Raw genomic sequence first — 26,001 nt, 5'->3', positions numbered from 1 at the left:
TAACGCATCAGACTTGTGTAAAGATGCTTTGCGTTCAAACCCTAGCTTCTGCGGATACACAGTCTCTATTTTCCAAAAGTAATAAATGAATTTGTTATATTCTTGGGCATTATTTCTTGGGCATTATTTCTTTAGCTGGAATGAAGTACGTTTTAGGCCACGTTTGTCACCTGAGTCACTGCTCTGCACTGAGGGAACGCACTTTCTCCAAACAATCGTTCAAATTAGGAAGCAAATATATTGCCGGCAGCCAACACTTTAGCTTGTAAGTATATTTTAGCGCCATGTCTCCTAACTGGTCGAACACACTATACTGTTTGTGACTGGTAGATCTGCCTCTCAGCCTAGCGCTGTCAGGTGTACTTGCATAGCGCAGTATTCGTGCGTCTGTTATTGATACGACAGGCACTTGTTCGATTCGACCTCCTTCATTTTTTTTTATTTTCGGTAACTTCGTTCGTCAAACATTTTATTTACCTTAATCATGGTGTTCTTTCTTTTTTTTTATAACACTTCGTGCCAGGCAATACAGGGCTGCTGCTCCGTTCTGTAGCGGCACTGCGTCTAGAATTTTATTCATTCGTCACTTGCCTTCAAAGGTTTTGTTAGACCTTTAGCTTAAGATACATACAAATATATTACACGCGAAAGCAATACAGCAGCGCGGAAGACAGTAAACTACCGATTGATGTCAAAATGTGTGCCGGTACAATACCCCCTTCAATTTGTTACACTTACGTACAGTATTTTTGAAAAGCTGAAGTTAAATCGTACCCTTTCGGTGATCTCGAGACGGCATGCATAAAAGCACTGTTTATATAGCGACAAATAACCAAGTCGTGAGTATAGCCATTCAGGTAGGCCTGCACAACGTTAGTCATGATGAAATGTACAGGAGCGCTCGGAAAGAATGAACTTACCTTATAACAATGTCGCTCCCAGCGGGGCTCCCAGCGTGGTGAATTTGACGGATTCCAAAGCGTGGCTAACAGGGATGGTAACACCTCACTTCGCAAGCTTCTTCACCGTACGGTCACAGCGCACAACACGACACACAAAGCATGTTCACCGGCGGTAGAAGAGCGCATACGATGGCTTTTCCTTCAATAAATTCGATGTATCGCCAGCTGCACTGCAATGTCTGACCTTCGATGCTGCTTGAAAAGATTCGCACACGGCACATAAATCGCCAACAACACGAGCAAAGCTGTAAATTTGCACATAACAGTGAGAAAGACCGCACCGCGATGGCGCCCGCACATCCAGGATTGCGTACAAGCGACATTGACTTGGTTTCAAGTCGGTTTGCGATGGCTATGCCACAGCTACGCATTCTTGTTAAAACTGAGCGTGAAAACATTGACACGAGATATAAAAAAAAAAAAACCTACGGCGGCTTGTGAGTCCTATGTTATTATTTACAATAATTTTTTATGGAATTATTACCAACCCCTCTAGCAGCAGTAATATTATATTGCAGATAACCAAACTCCGCCGAGGTCGCGATGTTGGCTGTCAGCGCCACTGGCGGCAGTGGCAACGCCGCGTACTAGACATTCGTGATAGCGCGGTCACTTTAGCTTAGCGTGGGAGGGTGCCAGCATAGAGTTTCTTGCAATTATTTGTATGAAACTCTATGGGTGCCAGAGGAACCAAAAGAACTGGTTATCGCCGGGTGTGGAGGTGGATGGCACGTCTTTTGTGTCCGGGCGCCCGCTTCGGCGAACGGCACCAGGAGAGAGGACGGAAGAATTCTGGAAAGTCCAATCCTTGAAAACAGCTTCAAAGTTCTTGATCTGCTTGCGGGCGCACGATATTTGCGAGGCGCTTGTGTTTGAGAAACGTAGTCCGCGGACGTGTTGACATCTTTAAAAGACATGCTTTCGTTAGCGAGAGAGCGGTTCGGAGTGTAACAAGCGGCACGCCAGCCTACTAATTTGTTCGGTTTTTTTTTTGTAGTGGCGTGAAGCAGTGTCAGGGTCCTTCTTTCTTTTTGTGACCCTGTGCAGTAAAGATGAGTTGCTAATCAGCGCTTCAGTTTGTCTTTCTTCATTTTTTTTCGTCGTTTGTTCGTTCAGTTCGTGTGAGCGGCGGCGCCTTGGACTGGCGTACGAAGTTCTTTTGCCGTGAAAGAACTGTTTTCACCTGTTGTAATAGAGCGTAGATGCGCGTTTGCTCCTTGTGGGATTCTCTGCATTCCACATAGCTGTTCTACTGTTGTTATCATAGGCAGTTCACGGTATCCTCAAGGAAAGTTGTGTATGACGGGTAATAGAACTCGCGTCCTTGGGCTCAGACCACGGCGGGGTGTGCGAGTGATAACTGGAGTAATGAAGTTCACGAGTGAACGACGATGAGGCCAAGCCTGCGTTCGCTTGATTTGAAGGCTTGTTTTAAAAGTTCGCTGTGTACAAAAATTTAATTGTTATTTTTTTGACGTGTAGGGATTTACACCAAAGTTTTACTGTTTTTTTTTCTGAGTATTTATAGGCACAATTTCGTCACTGGAATATTCTTGTGCGTTTGGGTTTGTGAGATAAGTATTCATTTGTACAAAACAGCGCTGTTGGTATCGTGCCTCCACAGAAAAACACTGAATCATCGCACTAGGATGCGATGTCACATGTGCCTTTTGTAGATGTAGCAGATGAAATCGCGTTTTAATTGTATCTCCTCCCCACCTCCTCTTCCCGGAACACAAGGTATCACAACATTGTATGTGTGAAAAGAGGTAGGGGGAGTGACGACTTTTTTTTTTTGTCCCCAGAACTTGGACCCGAGATGTGTAGCCTCCCCACCGCCTTTCCGTTTTTTCCCGGCCGAGATATGCATGCTTCATGATTCCGCTACAACTTTCCCGGAAGACTGACTTCGAATATGTCCACTGCCGCTAAAGCGGAAGCTTAGCAGTAGTGGAGATTGCTCACCCATTATGTCAATGCGTGCTAAGGTGTAAAGAAGAAAATCAGCTGCTATATAGCAAGGAAACGATTCCGCGGGAGTCACGTGCCAGAAGAGATGAGTCGCTAGAGTTTTGTCAATGTTTATTTCCTCCACAGTTTTGTGCAAAGCATGTTGCGGCAGTATTTGAAGAAATGCAGTCAAAAATTGTACAATATAATTGATTTCCCCAGTTAGCACGTATAATTATTATTTGTGCGAAGATGCCGCTGGTAAAGGCTGCTGGCCTAAGGAGTTTTATCAGTTTTGAAACTTAAGCTCGAACCATAAAACATGGACAAAAAAGAAGGACACTGGTATAATTTTCAACAACGTATGTTCACCAACTAGCTCGACTCTCAATTTTACTTGATTTTAAATGCGAATGCATTTATTAGCCGGGGGTTGTCTTGCTTCGTTGGCCGGCGTGCGCCTGCATTCCTCCAGCGCGAGCGCACGTGAGCGCGCGCCTCGTAGTTCTGCCTTCGTCGTCGTCGTCGTCGTAAATGCGAATGCATTTCTTAGTCCGGGGTTGTCGTGCTCCGTCGGCGTGCGCCCGCAGGTGTTATCTCTCCGCGCTCCTCATCGCCCCTAGCAACAGCTGTGGCGCGCCTAGCAACCGGAGCAGGTGGTAGCTCGGGTGGGAGTAGCGGAGGGCAAGCGGAGAGGAGGAGCGCGCTCGGGCGTGTGAGGGCGCTCGCATCGCGGAGCTCGGCGGGATAGAGAGCTCGCGCGCGGGGCGGGCGTGTTGCACGGGTCTCTCTCTCCTCTCCGCGTACCCTCTCTCCGCTCGCTGCGCTCGGAAAATGTATATAAATGCAGTGGAGCGCACGCCTCTCTCCGTTACTGCTTGCCGCAGCGCACTCATCGGTGCACCCAATGCATTCGCATTTCCGCACGATCTCCTTCGGATAGGTGGGGGGAGTTTTTTTGTCAGTAGAAACTCTATTGAGTTTCAATTAAACGAAGTCATTTTATATTCTGTTGAGTTTTGTCTATTGAAACCTTGTTGACTTTTTATTGACTGCACTCAATAGAAATGTCAATGTAGAATAAAAAAACATAAAAGTAACCTAGCAGTCTTAATTCTGTAGACACAGTGGGCAGCGCTGAAAAAAATAGCCCTTCAAAGTGTATGTTTCAGCCTGATGAGTTTTGTCAATTGGTTCTCCAAAGAGTTTCAATAGACTGGTGTCAGTTGGTTTTGTATTGCGTTTTCTCAATACAAATCCTTTTGAGTTTCTACTGAGACATCTCAATAGCCAATTGAGTTTGAATTAGGTTTGTGTTGACTCAATAAAAACTCAACTGGAACTGAATTGAAACTCAAAATCCATTTTTGTAAGGGGTGCCTTTATGCCAGCGCTGCCGTGCGGCGGAGACGCGCGTGAATCGAGGCACCGTATACTACAACTTTTATAGAACCACGTTGCCCTACTCCACGAGCGTTCCAAGCGAAACGTGGAACCGATCTAGTGGAACCTCTCGTTGCTGTTGCCGTTTGATTTTGTAAGTGCCGCAAGGTAGCGCGGGCCACAGCAGGCGACGGTTTTCTATAGTTGATGTAGTATTTCATCCGTAGTATTTTGATGTAGTATTTCAAAACAAAGAATCCGTGAATTTTTAAATAAATGAATTGACTGTGTGCCTTATATTTTATTCACTTCATTTATTTCCACCTTACGGGCCCTGAGGGCATTACCTAACGGGGGGGGGGGGAGCGTGCAGAAACGTAAGACACAGCGTTATGAAAAGAAAACATTAGAAGGCAACAAAGAAGAAAGAAAAAGAACAAATTATAAAGGTACAGCAATAATAGCAGCAAATACAAAATTACAGTGCAAAAAATACACTTAAAAAGTGCAAAAGATACAGCAGTAAACAGAAAGAAACCTAGGAGGCACATTTGATACGCACGTATTATGTAACATGGTTGAGCAATTTTTCGCGGAATAATTTGCGGTGTGCGCAGGAGGCTATTGTACCGGGCAAATGGTTCCACAGGGATATTGCTTGAGGGAAGAATGAGTTGAGCATTGATGAAGTACGGCTGGTTAGTCGTGCTGTGGCGTTGCTGTGGCTGCTAGGGGACGAGGTACGGTGTGGCGGTTTTAAGAGAGGGTGTCTGGTTTTCGGATGATAATAAAAGGCATGAAGAAGGCAGAGGCGTGATATGGTCCTGCGTGACTCAAGTGAATGGAGGTTCAAAGATTGCTTTAGTGCAGTGGTGCTGGCGTTGGTGGAGTAGTGTAAGTAATGAAATGTCATGAGAAATGTATTGTAATGTAGTTTAATGTAATGTAAAGTAATGCAATGTCTGTACCGTAATGTCTTGTTCTTGTTCAACAACGTTGACAAGTATGAACATTGACAACGGACTTAGACGTTTAGATTTGGCTGTGGGTAGATAGGGTTAATGCGCCGCCGCTGTTTAACTTTGGCCGGCTGGCTGAATCGAGTCACAGACAGACAGACAGACAGACAGACAGACAGACAGACAGACAGACAGACAGACAGACAGACAGACAGACAGACAGACAGACAGACAGACAGACAGACAGACAGACCAAAATTTCTGCGTTAAATTGCCCAAGCTAGAGAGAATCATCTTTCATTGAGCCCTTAGTAAAGCTTAGAGCACGCAGGCACCAGACTGGGAGGAACCATCCTCTCATGTCGACCTAAGTATCCCAATAAAGACTATCGCATTTAAATGGTCGAGTGGCTGTTGGAAATGCATGAATTGGAATGAAAGCGCTTAACTCAAGACAAGGACCAAAACAAGAGAAGACTGTCTTTTCAGAGCGTCAGTCGGGGCTACAGGGCTATCATTGTGAATCATTAGTACTTAGAGCACGAGATACCATGGGCGGAAGAAGAAAAAAGAGGTCTTGCACTTGTCCTGCGTTCTTTTTCGGTATGTTCTCTCGTGCGGTAAGTAACAATGTTTTACAACAGAAGACACCAAAAGAGCTAATTTACAAGACATATTTCAGAAACGACCCTCTATTTAGGTTCTATTTATTTATTTGTTCTAAGTCAGGGTTCGTGGCGTATGCTCGTGTTTTCGTCCTTATCTTATGTTAATCGTTTTTAGTCCCACTTCCACACAAAATTTCACTATTAACAACACACGACCTGTTGCCTTTTCTCTAAGAGAAGCCAATGACGTCGTTCAGTGACCACAATATGAGGGAGTGGTTCCACACACGCAGAGGGCTTCTCAAAGCAAGAGGGTCTCTCCGTTCTGCATGTGCACCCATTCATGTAGTACGCGCTAACATTGACAGATCGCACTGGTGTTCTGCCGGTGTTGGTGTCCCAGGATGCAGTCTGACACTTGCTCCAGAACAGCGCCTTCTCTGTCGATCTTTGTACGTGAACCCCGAGATGTCACTCAGCTTCATCCCAAGGCATAAAATAACCACTGCCTTCGTAACACATGCACTCCTCCTGTAGCCTGTCTTACTGTAAGTTCTGCGTGACGTCATACCCATTGGCCCGTTTCTGTACATTTCATTAGGTGTAGTTTTGTTGTTTCGGGAACCAAATAGGTGCGAAAGATATGATTACGGCACTTATAAAAATGGGCTATTGCATACCTATCACTCCTGTATATTAGAAAAGACTTGTAAGAGTTATGTGCTTGTTTTAGGTGATAAGAAATGTTAATTTCCTTGCTTCGGGAAATTCGCAGTAAAGCATTAAACGGCTCTACTGTGAATTTCCCGAAGCAAGGAAATTAACGTTTCGCAAAAGTGCCAGCTGTATTACAATGTTTGCAGCGAACCTGCATTCAGAATTTGCGATATTCCTCTTCCACGTTTACCCGCCTAAAGAAAAAAATGCAGTACGCCTGGCTCGTCTCCAAGGCGATAGCATTGTGACCAGCGGCATGCGGGTTTATGCTATAGCAACCACGAAACCTTCATTAATAGTCAACCACTCAATGCAATCCTCGAAGTTATTAGGTCAATCGTTATTCACCCAAATCAGAACGGCTACAGTCGGTGGGCGCGAGGTGAAAATGTCGTGGAATTCCTTTTCTTTTTCAAGTAGCGCTGTTATCGACGGTCGCCAGCTCGGCCGAGTTTCGCGTGGCGTGCAGACTGTCGCGGCGCGACATTCCTCGGGCACGCCTCCTCCCGGAGCACGCGACCCACTGACCGCATCGATTGGTCGCGCGGCGCTTCGACCGTGTGTCCCGCCCGCCGATAGATCGACAAACACCACCCACAGGAGCGAAAAGCCCCCTTGTGTCCCCTCTTAGTGCACCCCAGCGTTTTTTCCCGTCACGAGACTCAGACTACCCAGCACACCTCCGCGACGTTTACTGACTTCGACCCTGAAGCAGAATTTACACCCTGCACTTTTTTTCGCAGTTTTGATACCACCGCGTGGCAACAATCTTATCTCGATGAAGCTTAATGCGATGCGCGCTGATGGATGGACAAATACCCCCTACATATATTGAAAACCTTTACAAACGCCGTCTCAACCTCGTTTGAACAAGTTAATGGCGAATGACAAGTTGCGAAGTTTTCAGCAACCTTGACATCGAGTGCCCAATAGCGCTAAAGCTTTACATCAAATGGGAGGTGATAACGACCACTCCCAGGCCTTCTAAAACCCTTGGTGGTGTTTCCATCGACCCCGGTTCTCGCATAAGGAAGCACGGCCCCTGCACAGCCACAAACACGCGTTTCTCGCCAAGCCGCGTCCTAGCAACCGCATCGACATGCCCGCTTGTTCGATGGACAAAATGCATCGCTCGTGCGCGCGGGAACCACTTCTGTGTAGCGACTCCGCACCGCCCTTCGAAGAATCGCTCTTCGTCACGCATCGGGGTTATTATATACTTCGTGCACTCGCAAATAGCGGCGCGTTCTTCAGGACTCCGGCGGGGCCCGAACTCTACGATGCAGCGCCGGCGAACGGCCCGCCGGATTGGCAGCAGCGGAGAGCAGAGACCGTAGTCGCTCGGCTCGGATCGGCTTGGATCGGCACGCAGCGCAACAGTGTATGTGTCGTTCCTTTTGTGCCGCCGTTTCGGCGGCTCGAGCTCTGTGTGAGCTGTTGTGCATTTGATCTCGCCGTGGTGCTGGCAACGCCGAAAGTAATGCATTGAAAGCGCTGAAACAAAAGTTCATGTTCCGTTCTGAACTTATTCGAATTGAATATTGAATTTGTTGTAGTAAATTGTTTAAATCTAAATTATTTAGATTATTGTGACTACACAACCTGATTTGGGGTGCGTACTTTTATTATTATTTCCCAAAACTGGAATTAAAAAAAATAAGCACTGATGTTGAAAAGGTTTTAAGTCGCCCTCTTAGACGGACTGTAGAATCGGAATGGATGTAGCGTTTTAAAATATCCGAAGCGAAAACGCAAACGAAACATTTTTTCGGTATTTGATCTATCCAGTTGTCAAGCTGAGGTATTAATTTTAGAGGCGGCAATCCAAACTGGTCGAGAAACAAACTGTCTTTTATATGTACCAATTGTGCAAGCTTTAAGGCGCTTCAATATGTGAAGTCTAACTACGTTCACGTTAGTCGTTGCTCACAAATTAAGCTTAAAATGCCGAGCGGACATCCTGTGATAAGTACAAAAAGTGGTTGAGCAAAGGCAGACAGTAATGTTACAAATCAGTGAAACGGTGTTTGCAAGAAAATTTTACAACGAAAATACATTACATCAGTACGGAATCATTATGCAAGATATACACATAAACTCATTTAATTATTGCATGGTGACACTAATATATCAAGTAAAAAGCAAGATAAGGTTGATTATAGGCATACGTCTCATAATACTGATGACTGAATTTTTAATAATTTGTAGAATGAATGTTCCGAATGAATGAATTATGTGCTTGTGGGCAATGAATTGAAAAGCATTATACAGCTCCCGTTCGTAGCGAGTTCAGCTTGCCTTAAGATATACATAGGGTAGAAAAATATAGCATAGCCCTGAATACTTGGTATTTGAAAATGCGCCCTCCCCCCCCCCCCAAAAAAAAAAAAAAACACACGCAAAAATCCCAGCACGAAGGGCTTAACACAATATTATTTCGATAGCCATTCATACTAGCGTTTCAAACTTGTTTTGAAGGCGAAGCCAATACAGACGATACTCCAGGAATTTAACGTTCGAGTGCCAAGTGTCTCCTGGATGAAATGGACCATAAAGAAAACATGTGGAGTGGCTTTACCACAAACAGTGGGAAGCTCGTAGCCCAACGGCATTTTTAAAGGCGGTAGTCTGTATTGGGCTACTAAAACGCGAAAATATTGGTCGGTGCGTCTGTCAGACATAAATCAGGTAAATAATACTTGAGCTGCCTCTACTAAAGTACTAAACTAAACTGAAATATTAAAACTGCTGACATAGCTCAAATATGTCCACATCATTCAGTAAATAAAAAACCAACCTCAGGGATATTTGCGGCTGAGCACAAGTACATACCGAAACCACCAACCTTCTTTTCATCCCACATAAAGGTTTGGTTGGCTTTTAGGATAGCAAAAAAAAAAAAAAACAACGCGCTAAAATTGACGTCAGAGAGAGGCGAGATTAAAGAAACCCTAAAGAAAAAATATCGAGTTGCTTCAAGGTACAATAGAAAGGAAAGGTACCAGCAGGTGGCCCGCAAGCAGTACGAAGGCGGGAAATTTGAATCGCACTGGGCAAGCCTTCATTGCGTTAATCACGGGATTCGCGAGAGGGGAAAAGACGGGAGCGTGGCATGAAGGGACGTGGGAGATGACAATCGTGGTAGGGGCGGCAGAAGGCTGACGCCTTTCGGCGATATTTTAGGAAACAGCGAGAGTGAGTGAGTGAAAGAGACTTTAATGATCGCCGGCAACAGGCGTAATGTCTCCACTACGCCCGGACGTAGCCACTCGTCGATCCTGGTAGCATTCTACTAAGCAACACTTTCGCTACTCACTGCGGGGGTGAAAACTCGGACAGAGAGAGGGCAAACAGACACAAGAGCTGACGAGCAACTGGTGAAATTTTATTAGAGTTTGCAATGCCGTTGCCATACAGCAATACAGCAATTATTAGAGTTGACGAGGCATAAAAAACAGTATGTTAAATGCGTGGACCGTATAGTATACGAGATCCCCCTTTTGTGCGGGTGGGTTTATGTGGGCCGGAGTGGCAGGTGCATTAACGACCGTCTTCGTGAGCACGCATATAACATGCGCAAAGGAACAGGAAGCAATCTTGCCTTACACTACAAGAATTGCAAAACGTGCCACCCCAAGCTCAACGAAACCCGCATCTTAAAACGGTATCGTGACTCCCGATCCCGCGAAATCTTTGAGAATTCAACCATAAGCATTAAGCGGGAGGGATGCGTGAGTTCTCCTTCCGTTGAACTCTTTGAGAGAAAGACTGCGTATGTGGCCGGATAAAAATAATGTTTTGTGTTTTATCGCCTTTGCTAGCCGACGCCGCTTTTAAACTCTTTGTTTATCTCGCTTTTCCTTCTCGCACAAGCGTATGATTACGTTGTTTCCTTCTTCTATCTATTGCCAGCTGTAATAAAATTTCACCAGTTGCTCGTCACCGCTCGTGTCTATTTGTCGTCTCTCTGTCCGAGTTTTTCGCGCTGTTTCTTAAGGTGCCATGTGCACCCAACTAGCCCAAAGTCAAGATTTAGTGCATTACCTTCCTATGACATACGAAGCGAAGCGAGAATTTACGCGGCCATTTTTTCCTGTGGGAAATGATGTCCCATTAACGTGAAATTTGCATCAAACGGACAGAGTTCTAATTACCCGCTTCCTTTATGACGCTTGTCACATATCGTAAGTTCACTGCAACGCATTGTGAGAGCAGACCATGACGTCCGTCCCGCCGCCCGATTGTCTGTTTGCCTGTCACCCGATTCGGCCACTAAATTGCTTGAAGGAGAAAGGGAGCCGGTTAGAGAAGGAGGAGGAATAAATTAACCAGCAATGGTATGGGCATTACCCTGGGAAGGAGACGGGAGGTAGAAAAACTATTTAAGCCTAATTATAGCGGCCTCGAAAGGGAAGTGGCGTTAATGCAACAGTTTCCTTCTTGTTCGCAGTCGGTGTCAAACTTTCATCCATGTTATTACTGAAGGAAAAGATAGAGGGAATGTGGAGTAAAGTAGACGATTGAGGGGAAGGCGACACTGAGAAGGGAAGAGAGCACCAAAGAGATGAGAAAGTGGTGCGAAGAAGGTGGGGTCAAGGGATTGAGAGGAAGACGGGAAAACAGCGTAGCGAGAAGGGCTCGGAAGTGAATGATCCTGACCCACTGTGCTGTGGATATTTCTGGTGCCACCTGGGCTAACATGGCGTGTGCCACGATAATATTTCGCCAAACGTGTACAGACACTTCTATGGCGTGTCTCTATGTGAGACCTGGAAGGGCCTGGGTTGCCACATTACTCATGTCGCAGAGGTCCAAGCCATAGCATGACTGCGTGGCCATGGGTGGCTTTAATGGACACCATGACGCTTGGGGCAGCATATCATCTCCACGTGACGGCAATGATCATGTCACCGGAAGAATGCGGAACTACATTAGAGCTCTCCTGTCATGCGCCAGCTCAAAGTTCGGGTCGGCAACGTCCTCAGCCCTTCCAGGGCTGTTGGTTCCGGAGTGGCCCGGAGAGACGGAGGGAGGAGAAGAGTGTGAAATGTAGGAGGGAAAGGGGGAGGCGCCATTAGGTAGCAGGGGCGGCCGAAATGCTATCGTCTTTCTACGTGATTTGCAGTGAAGAAAGCAGACACGCAGCCAAAAATTTCGTACATTCCCGTTGTCTATTACCTTAGCGTTAGACGCCTCGGCGATGCACCCTTTGTTGACAGTGTTTCGGCGAGACCGCGTCGTCATTGGTTCGCAGTCCCATGCCCATTATTTGCGCGCAGAACAACATGTTACAGGGACCTTGCAACACTTTCAATAAGCGCTTTCACTCTTTCCTTCGAGTCTGGAAGCACTGCGAACGCAATACTTATCGCCAGCACGGAGCGGCACTGCGTGACATGCTCGTCGCACCAGATACGCCTTCCATTTCTGTTTTGTTTGTGGCTTTGTTTTTATAGTTGCTTTCGAAAATCGTTCATTTTTGCAACTGAAGGAAAAGCGGCCAACACCCGCTACATGGCCTAAGTGACGTAATTCGAGCCGTCGAAGAACGTCAAGACCGGGAAAGGTAGAAAAGTCTTTTGAGCGAGTTTACAAGTTTTCTAATGGGCATAGAGCAGTAATTTTTGGCTGAGGTACTTTGCTGCCACCCAATCTAAGTACTGGGTGTGTTGGATGACAACGTTCTGCAAGCATTTATTATTTAAAAAAAAATTCAAAAAGTGTTGCGGGGTCCCTTTAAGGCATTTTCACAAGCATCGTCAATGCCGGAATGTAGGCTACTATGGATTGCAGAAGCTGCTACAAAGGCGGCATTTGAAGCGTATGCACAAGAAATACCGTCATTTGGTCCATCGGGAAGTGCACGCCTTCGTGAAGAGATTCGTGCACGTCGCGCTACATGACACGGGAGCTGAACTAAAAAACTTGTCGCTGGAAGTAATTTGTTGTCATTTCAATCATATATACGCCAGAAGTTCTAGTAGCGTCACACATATTTTCAGGTTAAAGTGACCCTTTCTACGGCAAGAAAAAGGAATATCCGCTACAACAAACGCCTCCGCCCCGCGTTATTCATCATATTGGTTACCAACAGCGAACGTTCAGCTTTCGCGTTGCTCAAGTGTTTTTTCTAGCTATTCGGGAAGCACTGCTGCATATACGCTTCAAAACAGCGACGGAAAAAAAAGAAAAGAAAATATTCCTGGACGTCCACCAGTTGCGACACATCGCCCACAACCCTCTGCCTTTCAGTGCGTCGGCTTTGCGGCATTTTCTGGGAGTCGTATATCAATCGAACATGCATTAGGCAGCGCGTGCAGTGAGTAATCGTGTCCCGCACGCACAACAGCGGGTGGCGAAAACGACGGCACATATCGATGCTGCAAATAACGTGGAGAAAAAACTAGTCGAGACAAAAGTACGCACAAATAAAGCGATACCTAGAAGTCATTTCTTTGCCGGGTTATTTTAACAATTCAAATGACAGTGTCCATTTTGTACAGAACGCAAGCAGACTGTTCCCACCTTTCCAAGCAGCTAGAAACAAAATTTCTCGGCGAGGACGGAAATTGGTGGGAAAAAAAAGGTCGATGCAAAGATCTAGTAAACCACGCCATCCGAATGGTTGTCTTGTGCTGTTTTTAAATGCGAATCGATCTATTAAATCGCTTTTGGACAGGACAGCGTGGTTCCAGAGAAACACGTGGCAAAGTCACTTCAAAGTCACTAGAAAGTCGAGCGATGCATTCCAAGGCCACTGCAAAGGACGATCAACGTCATTTATAGCAATGTTAAAAATGATTGTTTCCCATGAAACAAAATCCACCCTGATAAAATGCTTAAACCAGTTGAGCCACACAATACACTGACAGTTAATTATTACTACTTTTCACTTTAGGCCGCCACAATTAACATTTGGTCATTGCAGCTGAGGCAGAATGCAGCTCAATAGCACCTGCATGTTTTGATTCTCCACCTTTTCGAGGTAACGGAATGATTTTATAAATAAAATACCAGTGTAAAGCTGTCGGGAAAAATGTTGGTAACATTTCAGCAAAACCGTAAATAATCAAGAAATAATTGAAGGGTGTCTATTCCAGATAGTATTTCACTTGAACAACAACAACAAAAAAAAAAAAAACCAAAACTACAGTTAGTTTTTTAGTGTGGGTAGCAGATCGCGAAAAACAGATGAATGTCGGAAAAAAGAACCAAAATATTTTTAGGATTTTTAAATGATACCTTCTTGCTAGTGCTGCTGTCAATGCCCAGCAGTGCGCGCATGGTCCCAAATCTTTCTAGGGACCATAGCACGGCCGAAAGAAAAAGAGGAAATAGTTGGCGCCCTCTCTTGCGTTGAACCGGATTTAAGCAATTAAATGTGAGACAGACTGGCCGTAAGTTGCATTCGTATCACACGCCGCAGCATGATATGAAGTTGGCTTTACAGGAGAAAACCTGGCATCGAAACCGATTTCGAAAGGAATTTAACAAATTTCTCTTATTAATGCGAGTAAATCTTGATAATTTCTGCATTTTTAAATTAGTTTATATCGTTAGTTTATTTTGAACCTGTTTTATCCATTGTATACCTATTTTTTGACCACCGTTTGACAACTTGATTTACCGTGACGACATGATACGACGACGACAGGAGGCACCAACAGCCTGAGCCTCTAAGGTGCTTCTCCCCCAAGAATATAAAATACAGAGCGCATTTCAGGGCGTTCGTTGGGGCGACCGCCGGGCTAGCAAAAAAATAAAATAAAATACAGAGCGCATGTGAGCGCGTGCCTCGCGGCGACCGGCCGGCACCCTGCAGGCTTGAGCGTGTCCTTACGCCGCATGAGGAGCTCCCGCCTTCGTCGTCGTCGTCGTGTAGCGACCGGCGCGCCAAGGGTCCGCCGAGCGGAAGACCATGACGACGAATAGTAAAACCACCCCTCCACATTCCTAAAGTGGAGACGGTGACGGTACCAGCTGACGAAGAAATGGCGGGCTGTGCCATCGGAATACACTGACGAAAGGGATGAGGACGATTGCTACCGAACAAAACACCCTACATACATTAATGGTCTTTGCTTTACAGTGCCGTCTAAAACGGTTTTGCACTGCAGGGTCCGACTTCACCCTCGCTTCTGGGATCCGCGGTCAGTGGGGGAAAAATCTGGGTCGATCCCCAGCTCTGCTCTTTCACTTGCACCACTAGTGCAAACTGCGCCAATTTTTAATTCCTACCTCCTTGCATTGCTCATTAGTAGAGGAAATATTTGCTCCTTTTGAATTGGTGAAGTCTTGCCTCCGTATACTGGGGCATTCCAGACGGACAAATGGTTTTCCGAAATATTAAATTCCAAACAATCCCCGGCCTCACGAATCAATGTGACATTGGAATTATTTTCAAATAAACTCGGAGAAGCCGTGCGTACGATGCGGTCGTAGGAATTGAAAATACTGTTTGGTCGGCCGTTGGTTACTGGGCCTGTTCGCAAAACATTCGCGGTATGATTTCACTTGTTTTAACACTCAGCCCTAACTCCCCTTTACTGAGCAAGTACCTGACGATAAAGCGCGCCACAGTTGTGAATCCTGATTCATTAGAACCACCTGAGAATATTTACTGCGCAAATAACTAAAGGACTCGAAATCTCGTAAAATGCGATGCTTTCATTTTGTCGCCGTGCGCAAGGAACCCCGACTCCTCCCCCTACGAACCAGCGCATGGGTGCTTGCTTTTGCGCGCAGGCAATCTTCCTTCAGGTTGCGTGTAGAGCTGTCGTGGGACGGAATTTATATTAGCGACATCCCAATTACTGCGCCAATGACGCTGAGACATAAGAAATGAATAGGTCACTGGTAACTTACCTTTCTCATGAGCCCTCGCTCTCTAGGGATTATTTGCGGTGTTTCACTTCAAGTGACGTGTACGTCACCCGACTTCGTCGCTTGGGTTGTCGCTTTGTGCTCGACATTTGTTTTTGCTTTCTGTATACAGCGCGCATGGGTGCGCGATATGATGTGAAACGCCTATGTATTTGGGATATTTTTAAATTGTTATGACTGTATCTATCTTTATCATTTCTATAAGATGGAGTAGGCTTGTGTGTTACGTGATTCCAGTTTCCTAAACCTTATTAATTAAAAAAAATGAAAGAGTAAGTCTTCAAGTATTGTTATGCTGTCTTATTAAATTACGTTCATTTTTTTAGTTCCAGAGGAATTATAAACAATTTGCAAATACGGCATTAATTGTGTCTACTGGCTTATGCGAGGGATGACCTCTGTTTCCTCGAAGTTGTCCTGTTCTTAATAGAGTGGGGAACGGAAGAGGCCACTGACTCAATCATAAAGTAACGACCAGTGATGAATATTTTCATCGCGAGCGCTGCATCAATCTTCAAAAGGCTTCAATGTCAGATTTCCCGCCTCATCCCTCAGCCACATTACAATGCCCCTTAAATGCAAAATATACACTACAATCTTGAGTGACACACAGTACACTCCCATGGCGACCCGAAGCTCTTATTTATTTATTTATTTATTTATTTACAAAATACTGCAGGTTCATTTAAGGACCAAAGCAGGAGGGTCGTAAATTAAGTACTACAAATAACAGCACATCAGCAAGAACAATACATGAGTAATACAAGCCTGAAACACAGCTCATGGTTCACTTCGATGAAGGGATTCTACCATGCGGTTAATGAGGGGTAAATTTTATTACCCTGTCTTTTTTTGTATTTCCTTTCATTAATCCTTGTTTACTTTTGCTATTTTTCTTCTTGTAACATTCTTTCTGTCCTCTTCTTGTCTGGGTCCACCCCCCTTTAGTAAACCCCTGCGCACGTCATTGATTTTGTCTGTTACAATTCCGCGAAAACGCGATTGAGTCCCCTGAAACGCCGTGTTTGACTTCACGAACAAAACAACAGCGTCACCGTTTCACAGGTAATCACCAAAATCAACGGTGCAGTTACGGTGACAGTGTTTGCGTGCCGACGGGAAGGCGCTCACGCCACAAACCGTTTCTGCGTAACCTCTTTCCCGCGTTCACGGGGAAATACCCGCGCTCTCTCGCAGCTCGATAGGGCCGCGGGTCGCCGCCGGGTCGTCGCAGCACAAGCCGCGCACGTGCCGTGACGAGCGCGGGGTTCCCGCTCCGAGGCATGGGCTGCGCGGCTGCCAAGGCCGCTAACCCCGAGGCCGCCGCAGCGGTCCAGCCGACGTCGCAGAAGCCGGCACAGCCGCCGCAGCCGCCTCCTCCACGGGCGGTCGCCTTCGAGGTCCACCTGGGCGACGCACCGGTCAATGCCACCGCTACGCCGCCGGAGAGGTTCCAGGTGAGCTGAGAGGGAGCTTCTTGCTTGTTCAGGGGCTTGCCGGATCCTGAAAGAGTGCATTGAAATCCAGAGAATGGTCTGATAATTCATAAGCATACCTACACCGCTTCTCTTCAATTTAGCTAGTTTTTTCTTTAACAAATAATGGCCGTTTACACCAGCATAGCGAATAAATGTGTAAACGTCGCCAATTAATAATAGAGAGTTTTAGCATAGTGGGCTCCGTCCGCTAACGCTACGGCGGCGGGTAGCGGGCCCAGACTGGGCAGGCGCAAATTCGTTCCGGTAGGGGGGATTAATTACGCCAGCCAGCCTTCGCCATGCCCGCGCATTCCTCCTCATACTTCTCAACCTCCTCACCCTCCCAGCACGCGCATGCGCCGTAAGGTCCCGCTATCCCGCCGCCATAGCATGAGCCTCCGCTAGCCGCTATGCTAAAACTAATTTTTGTGCAGGTTCAGGGTGCTACATGGTTGGTTCTTCGCGATTTTTTTTTTTGTCGCCGTTAGTTTTTCTTTCGGGCCCTTTTTATATTTGTCCTCGCTCCGAAAGGGCGGGGCTTAAAATAGACGGTTTTGATTTTTCAAGTCATCTTTTTCTTTCTTTAGTTTGTGTATTTTTTGGGGTTTGCACGATTCACTTCGTCCGTTTATTTTAATTTACGCTACTATAACGGATACATGTGGTAAGCTTACCCAATGTGATTTTTTTGTGCAGATGCAGGGTATTCCATGGTTGGGCGTGTGGGGTACACGTTAAAAAAATGCATACCCAATAAACGGTAGCTACAAAATTCACCGCTGGGGTAGACGTCACCTGGCGGGAAAAGCTTTGTGCCGGCCGCAGATTGGACACGGTGTTGAGGCAGAAAGTCGGCGTCTGAACTCCCTACCTGTAACATTATCCTGTGCCTGCGAAGAGTTATCATATACGACAATCAGTTAAACTTTGAAGACAGAGGTATTAAACGGGCATAGCCATCTGCGGGTGATATTGCAGACGGCCCTCATGTCTACGGCGGGAAATCGCTCAGCTGTAGAAGGGAGTATGGGGGAGTGGTCCATCCCGCCTTGGGCGGAATTCTGTGTCAGGGCAGTGTGGTTTGGCAAATTTCATAAGTGCACAAAGAAAAATGTCCCCGAAGCTACTTCATCGCCCCGCCAGTACTCTCATCTCTAAAACCTATGTGTCACTCTCCGTGTATGCGTCATCGACACGCGCCTGGGTTACCCTGTGCGTCACCTTGGCGGAATTTCACCATTGCTATAGCGTTTTAATCTTCCCTGTATTTGCCTATTAGGTGGCCCGATTTACCGCTTAACAGGGGCCGGAGGAACTATACACGAGGAGTAGTCATTTTTTTCGTTTTCTCCGGAGAAAAGAAACGCTAATATTAAAATAAATTTTCGCGCCTAATGTTAGACTTCTTGTTAAGATTTACTTGTATTTCATTGCGTGAAAATGGTTTATTGCGTCGATAAATTCGTGGCCATCGGTCTGTCTTTAAAGATACATAGCCCCTCGGAACATGCGGTTAGGCGAGCCTGCTGAACAAAACAGCGATCCACATTCAGGGACAAACAAGATACATTTAACGCAGCTCCGAGCTTGCCTCCAGAAGCCTATAGTATCAGTAATTTCCTTGGATCGTTGTGTGAGCAGTATTTCAGAACGATGAGGTATATCTGTTGATGTGCGTATTTACGTATAAAAGATCAAGCCATTTAATGACATTATGGAGTTATTAGCGTTTGCCACAAAATTTCACATGTCTTTTTAAAGAAATACCGTGCTTTTTTCAGGATGAGTGGTAATAGCAAAACAGCCTAAAATGCTGAATACCTATAATACCAGGGCTTATGTCAGTTCAAAAATGACCAACGAGTCTGTGCTGTAGTTGTTTTTGTAACACTGAGTTATACACACTTTCAATTTAGTTTGCAATAAAGAAAAACAAAGCATACAGCCTTCACGAACGGGGTCCCCACATGATCTTACTCCACCAGAATCCTCACCGGTGCATTGTACTGAGGCGGTGACCATAAATGAGCATTCAAGTTGCTGCATGGACTAAGCACCCTGAAGCACCCTCAGTGTTCGGTCTACGTTTCCTCAAAAAAACCGAGGCCACACAAAGTCTATTTGAACAGGCGTAAAAATAGACTGTACTTAGAGTTTCCAAGTCCCCCTGCTACGACACAGATGACTGGAAACCGGAACGTATTTTTGAGTGTTTTGCATAGCTCATCCAACATTGATGCAGGATAAAATGCGGGAGATGGTCGCGCATGCACTGATACTTGTTGTTGCGAATGTGCAGAGGCGCACTACAGACTCGCCAACGGTGACCGCCGAAGCGATCCGACAGAAGCAAGCCAAGGCTGAACAGAGGCGACAGGAGGTAAGGGGCTCGATTCTATAACACATGCTATTTATGTGTAGCTGGTAATAATTTGACGCTGCTGGCAGTCCACTTCATGGCCAAATACTGGGTGTGCGGGGAAAAGAAAGTAATCTAGCTGCAGATCGGAATGCGTCACACCAGCACAAGGTCTTCATCTGTGCCCTAACCAGCGCGGGCCGCTGTAACTGAATTAAGGAGGAGTGTTAAAGGGACACTGAACTGAACTAGTCGATGTTTTATTTCGGGATTTAGTGAAAAGTTTAACCGACATAGTTCATAATTTGACTATTTAGCGAAAGTCTAGAGCCTCACTGTCTATGATGGTTGGCAGACGACAAAACACCATGCAGAGTTCGCGACCGCGCACTATAACTACTGAAATCGCGTCCCACTAGTTTTCCATTTGTTTTCATGCTGTGTCGGCCTTTAACTTTTGTATTTTACCGCCTTTAGGGCTAACTAGCGACTTCTTGTTTGGTCACTGACAGGTTTAGCAGGTTACACTTTCTGGAATTCCATTTATTTAGGCCCGCGTATCTTCCTGTGTGTTGTCATAGCTGACGTCTGCAAAGAACTGATTCAGATGGGGCAAGGAGCATGGCACTTTCGAACTCACTTGTACCTGTACCCTATCCTCACCACCCGACGAGGTCTGTGCACTGTGCTGGCAGGCAGAACGTCGCCGTGTTCCTGCGTATACAGCCGGGAAAACGCTTGTCTATAACAAAATTTTCGTATTTTTATTGCGCAGCCCTTTGGCGGCCGTCGGTGGGCTGAGCCGGTTGTCGGAGTAACCTAGGGAGCGATGGCCTGGACCGAGGAGGGAAAAAAAGCGAACGATGAAAGAAAGCAAAGGAGGAGAGTGTCGCGAAATTGGGAGGGCAGGGTGGTTCCTCGTGGCGGCGCTAGCCAGCGCTCTCCGAAAGTATGCGGGGGTAGGAGAGGGGACAGTATGCTGTGCCCGCACGAGGGGCTCGATGGTGCGAAGCAGGGGCGAAAACGTGAGGGGACGTGCGTGTGAGTATGATGTGCGTTCACTTAAAACGCAGTTCGCGGTCCCTACCTAAAACGCACGTCGCGTCGCCGCCGCCGAGGCTTACTAAAGCTGCCGTCGAAAGAACCCACAAGTGAGTGCTGCCACAGCGCAGTGCTGCTGCGCCCAAATATCGCATTAGGGAGAGAGAGAGAGAGAGAAAACTTTATTTTGTATATTCTGGGTTACTGAGGTGTGGTGACCGACAGCTGCATCTTGCCGGTGACATCGGCCGCTCGTTCCGTTAGATTCTTCTGAACCTGCAGGTCTTAGCTGCCCAGCGCCTCCTCCCAGTGTTCGCCAGTGGGTATTAAGGGAATAGGGTCTTTGGGCCAATTCCACATAAGATGTGTGATGGTATCGTGTGCACCACATGCAGGGCAATTGGGTGAGGGGTACACAGTAGGATAAATTAAATTCAGCCTGGCGCGACATGGCAGTGTATTAGTTTGCATGAGGCGCCAGAGTCTCGCATTAGGGAGATGTTGCGGATTTATAATTTACCGCCAATATGAACAGTAATGATGATGAGAGAGACGCCGACAACGAAGGGGCACGTTCAAGTGCCTGGCGATGCGTGAGGGCACGTTGGCTCGCGATTGAGTTCGGAACGCTGCGCTTGGACGGCTGTGGACGGCCTTGCGTCGCTCTCTTCACGGCGTGAATAAACGCTGAAGATCGGCTTTCCCTTTTGGTATCATTGATGCCGAAACTCACGCCACCGCCAGTTTCTTTTTAGCCTTATCCTGCCTCGCCTGAGCTGGATTTGAACAAAAAAACCTACAGGGGCGTTCTGGGGTCTAAGCTCACCCCTGTTGTATCCAACGCATTTGTGGAGAGCATGTTTCGGCAGTTTTGAGATGTAACTAGATGAAGTTGAACTCGCTGTTATAGGCAAGGGTTTTACACACTACATCTCTTAGCTCAAATAAAAGCTCTCTCTTTCTCTATCTCCTTCCATTTAAGATGAGCGCAAGTTGGTAGAGATAAAATTGGAACGTGGGAGATTCGTTCGAAGCTTTAATCGAGTCAGATAAATCAACAATGCTAGCAACACCCCGCAGTAGCCCTTTAAGGTTGATGGAGGTTGAGTGGGTTGCCCGACAGCTGGTAAGGTAATTCGAAAATGTTTGCCATGGACCATGGACCCTTATTGTGCACTATAGGGGAATAAATTGGAACAGAACATGTTGCAAATTAGAGTAGCAGACGTTCATGTCGAAGCAAAACGAAATGAGTAATGCGTAGGGTCTAACTGCAGAGTGTGATCTAAGATATCTGGGACAGCAGGAATACCGTCCCCCTTTATTAGCAGAGGCGTTCAGGTTACGGTTCCTAGAGAGATTTATGTTGGCTTGTTCTTCTGGTGCTTTCTCGCGTACTCACACACCATCCCTGTCTCTCGTGACCAGAGAAAGCCTCCCTCACAGTAAGAGGAGAGGGATGTCTGCTACCTAAGAGGGGTTGAACCCCGATCCCACTCATAATTCCCGCAGATGTGAAAAGTGGTTCATGACGATGCTGGCAACATTGATCGCGTGCGGTGGAGTACACACGAAAGTACGATCGGACAAAGTTTTGCTTGAGGTGGGACATGCATAACAACAGTTTGGAAAAAATGCCGACGTCGAGGTAGAAAAGCTATGGGAACAAGGACACCAGGAAAGCCTTCAGGGGATAAAAGAAAACTGATGGGGAAGTAGGTCTTCGTGCACATCTAAGAAATTCGAGTTGCTCTTACTCCAAATATGTATATCCTGAAACAATGTTAAACTAATATACTACGCTGACCACCACCGCATGCGCACGCAGGTGCTGGAGGGGCGTGTCCGCACTTCCAAGATGTTCGCCGAGAAGGCTTGTGCGCCCCCCGTGAGGCCAAGCGAGGCCTAGTGGGCCGGCTGCCTGCTCGCAAACCAGAATGCATCACCGCGAGCCGGCGTGCACCACCGGCTGCCCATCACCATGCTGCTCACCATCTTCCCACCGTTTCCTGCCGAGACTCTGAGACTCTGCGGCCAAGGGGCAACGATGCATGCGCCACGGTAAGAGAATTGAACGCACCGTAGTGCTATACTATTCAAAATTATCAAAAGTTAACAGCAAACGGGAATGTACAATTGCCAAATGATAGCATGCTCCTTGAAACCGCTGGTCAACTTCTGTATCCTGTGTGCTCGCGGTGAGTTTTTCACGCGAACCGAGTCCGTAGGTTCAGCAACCTCCACTCCCGGCCTAGATTTCGCACCTCTTTGTCCGACGGCTAAGCACAGCCCCCATTCCTTGGCGGCTTCGCTTCTTTAAAGATTTCTGCGATTTCCGCAGATTTCTTCTCTGTCTCACGCCCATTGCCATTGTATGTGTTACATGTTTGCAATATTTTGTAACTATTTATCTTTCATTTTTTTTCTTCCTGTTCACTCCCTTGCTTTGGCCGTGCGCCACATTTTCCGAAGGAGAGGAGGAATGCGCTCACACGTCACTTAGGGAATACGTCTTTTCCCTAAACACTTGGACGTCATCGATGGGAACCGTTTTGGGAAATACTTAAAGAATGCGAAGGGTGTGGCTTCTGAAATCATGGGTGGATGCTAGGAACTGTAAAAAATGGAAGTAATTGAGCACAATTTAGTTTAAATAAAAGTCATATATTAGAACCTATTTATAACCGTATGATCAAGGCAGTTCGACTGCCGAAACTGTTGGAATCATAAAGAATACCCATGCTAACCGCAAAGTTCAATACTTTTCTCACGCGCGCAAATGCACGCACGCACGTTACACATTATTATATGGCGACTTTTTTTATTGAACGTTACCTATTAGAGCGAGACCTCCACTCGCTAGATCTTTCAAGGTCATTCATCTCGTCACAATGACCTTCAGCTACGGGTGCGCAATCTGCGCTTTTCTTATCGCTTCGCTTGGTCGGAGCTCGGCCGCTGCGGCATCACGGGACTAGGCGAGAGGGAAACGGCTGCTTTGCTGGCGCCTTATCACCCAGCAGCGGGTGGCTAGTCTGTGCGTGCGGTTTACCGGTAGCGAATCATGTTACTCAGCGAGCGTTTAACGACTGATATAAATACAGTGCGCTGACTGAGTTTAAAGCAAGGAAGACGAGAGAACACACGATGCATGCATATAAAGCGCTGCTTTGCCGGTTGCTTTGCCCACGCTTGGTTCCTCAGTCTCGCCATTAATGGCGCGCTGGATGGGCTGCCTCCGCGGGCCCTTCAGCGCTATCGAAAGGATGAATCCATCAGTAGATATAGGTATAGATGATATGCTGCAAAATCTCAAGCAAAGGCAAACTTTCACGAAACACTGTGTGCATAGTCTTTGATTTTGCTCGTCATAACTAAGTTTGCAGGTGTTAAATCTGAGCAATTTCATTGCATTTATACCCATCCCCAGGCACAACACCATGTTTTATACACCGCTTGTTTGTTGCGAGTAAAGAGGACAGGAAGCCAATCTTACTAGTTTTACCAACAAATGTGTGCTTATCAAGATGCAGGCATTTTCTGTGGCAGCAATTCTTTTGCGAGAAAATTTTGGCCATATGTATTCACGCCTCACTTTTTCGCTTACCTTTCAGCTCCTCTGCGCGCTACAACCAGCTAACATCCATTCCAGACGAGAACACGAATCACGTTGCTATTTCCACTTGGATTGGAGGGAGAGACCGATACGGCACGGTGCTTGCTATTCGTCATTTCCCCACCTGTTTGTTGTCGTAAAATAGCCGTTCATTCCACAACTCCGACAAACCAAATAAAGAATTTTTATGAAAACGAACTTGGAACAATATTTCGACAACCGACGTTCTTTTTAGAAGCAGGGGAACTGTGACAAATTTAAGCAACCGATTTGCACGTGTGGTGGTTCAGCGCCTCCAAAGGGGCAGTAAATACACAATGCAAGCTTTCTGTATTTAAAATGCAATGAAATTCGCACGCCTCTAGAGTTGTATCCGGTGGTTGGTGGTGCCTTCAATATACGGAAGTTTTATTCATTTATTTTGTTTATTTATTTTTAAAACACCGAAGATCATGTGGACTCCAAGAAGTAGAGTGGTGTACGCAATCAGAAAACGTGCGGACGCATACATGATCATTTCACAAACAATCTAATCATAGTCATACAAGGATCCTACAAGAGTGTTGTAATCAGGGCTAGTTGGTTCAGTGCTTGTTTGTGTCCCCCATTTTCGCGTTTTTGTCCACGGTTTGCGCTGTTAGGCATCAAGGATCCTTCGCTGGGTGATAGCAACAGTGAGCGCTCTGGCAAAGCATTGCATTCGAGATAGTTCTAGGGAGAAAATAAAAGCTCCTTTCCTGAGAGAATGATGGTTAAAACGCGAAGCTTTCTGTCACGCAAACTGAGTCAAAGTCCAAAAAGCTTCGACCATGTCGGAATAGCGCAATCGAGTAGACGTCGACTTCATAACGCAAGAGATCGAGGTTCGATTCTGATTACAGAAACGGTCTTTTTTCTTAAGGCGCTTCGCGTATAATCATCATCATAATCATTATCATCATTTGCCATCTGTGAAAACTCATTGTGTTAAGTTAGCTTCCCTGCATTGCGTTTTCGTGTTACGCTTTACAGCGCAAGTGTGGCATAGAAAGCTTCGTTTTAAATGAGTTTCTGTGTTAGTGTAAGTTGCTGACGTCTTTCGTGTACCGGAAAGGGAGAGCACCAAGCTGCAAGGTGCGTCCGCTTTGGCGTCACACGTCAAACGATCCAACGTTGCCACGCCGCCGCTATACAGTCAGTGCCATAATTCATTTCCTGTCAACGGTTCCTGTCTACGAAGCCTCGGTATGGCGTATCCTCAGGAGGATAACAAAGCGTCGGTGTTAACGAGTTGTTATTCCTCAGGCTTGCTGCCACCTGAACTAAACTAATAAACTTACATGATTTAAATAAACTAACGTGATTTAAAGATTTGTAGAACGCTCCCTTTCTGCTTCACCAGTCGTCAAGCACAAGCAGTAGCTCTTTGTAGACGGGGTATAATTTGTGTTACACTCAATACCCGCCGGCTCTCGACGCTAGGCTTGATCGGGCGGGTGGTCAGTCGAAGCAAGGAAAGGCATACTTACCCTGTTCCGGGACTCCGTTGATCACGACGAGCCCGCAGGGCGAGGCGCGAGCATTGGACTGCGCTCGCGTTGACACCTGCCACTACGCCAAACTGGGGCAGATGGGATGTGCAAATTGGTTTAGTCCGATTCAACGCAAGAGAGGCCGCCACCGCCTCAGCAAGCGCGTGATTGCTCCTCCCCCCGGCGCTTTTCAGGCGCCCAGTCAGCGCGTGCCATGCGGCAAAAGAGAGACTTACAATCTCTGAATGCACTTATACACTGCATGCGTAGCCTCTCTCCAGGTTTCGCGTTAGTGGAGGTGACCCGGGATTTTTCTCTTGCAGCGCTCTCCCAACCCCTATTCGTGGGCTCCTTACCTCCTCGCCATTTATCCTCGCAGGTGTTATGGTTTAGTGATACTGATTACACTGTACTAGCGGCAGGACGGAACACAAAAGGAAGAAAACTACAGGACGAACGTTAGGCGAACGCTAGAGTCAGCGTTCGTCCTGTAGTTTTCTTCCTCTTGTGTTCCGTGCTTGCGGTAGTTTCCCG

General features: G+C 46.5%; 1 protein-coding gene across 1 annotated transcript; it reads left to right on the top strand.

Annotated features, from left to right (window-relative positions):
• The first annotated feature begins 7,671 nt into the window (after nucleotides 1–7,671).
• On the top strand, nucleotides 7,672–24,116 carry LOC144154762 (uncharacterized). The gene is made up of 5 exons (XM_077685875.1): nucleotides 7,672–7,960; nucleotides 16,660–16,919; nucleotides 19,240–19,320; nucleotides 22,169–22,401; nucleotides 23,955–24,116. Exons 2-4 carry the CDS (start codon nucleotides 16,746–16,748, stop codon nucleotides 22,247–22,249), a joined length of 336 nt encoding a protein of 111 aa, XP_077542001.1. The 5' UTR covers nucleotides 7,672–7,960; nucleotides 16,660–16,745; the 3' UTR covers nucleotides 22,250–22,401; nucleotides 23,955–24,116.
• The last annotated feature ends 1,885 nt before the right edge of the window (nucleotides 24,117–26,001 follow it).

This window comes from Haemaphysalis longicornis, unplaced genomic scaffold, assembly GCF_048455015.1.
Source record: "Haemaphysalis longicornis isolate Haplotype H1 unplaced genomic scaffold, Haemaphysalis longicornis Haplotype H1 scaffold_90, whole genome shotgun sequence".
Taxonomy (NCBI): Eukaryota; Metazoa; Arthropoda; class Arachnida; order Ixodida; family Ixodidae; genus Haemaphysalis; species Haemaphysalis longicornis.
This window is presented reverse-complemented; position numbering and strand designations above follow the sequence as displayed.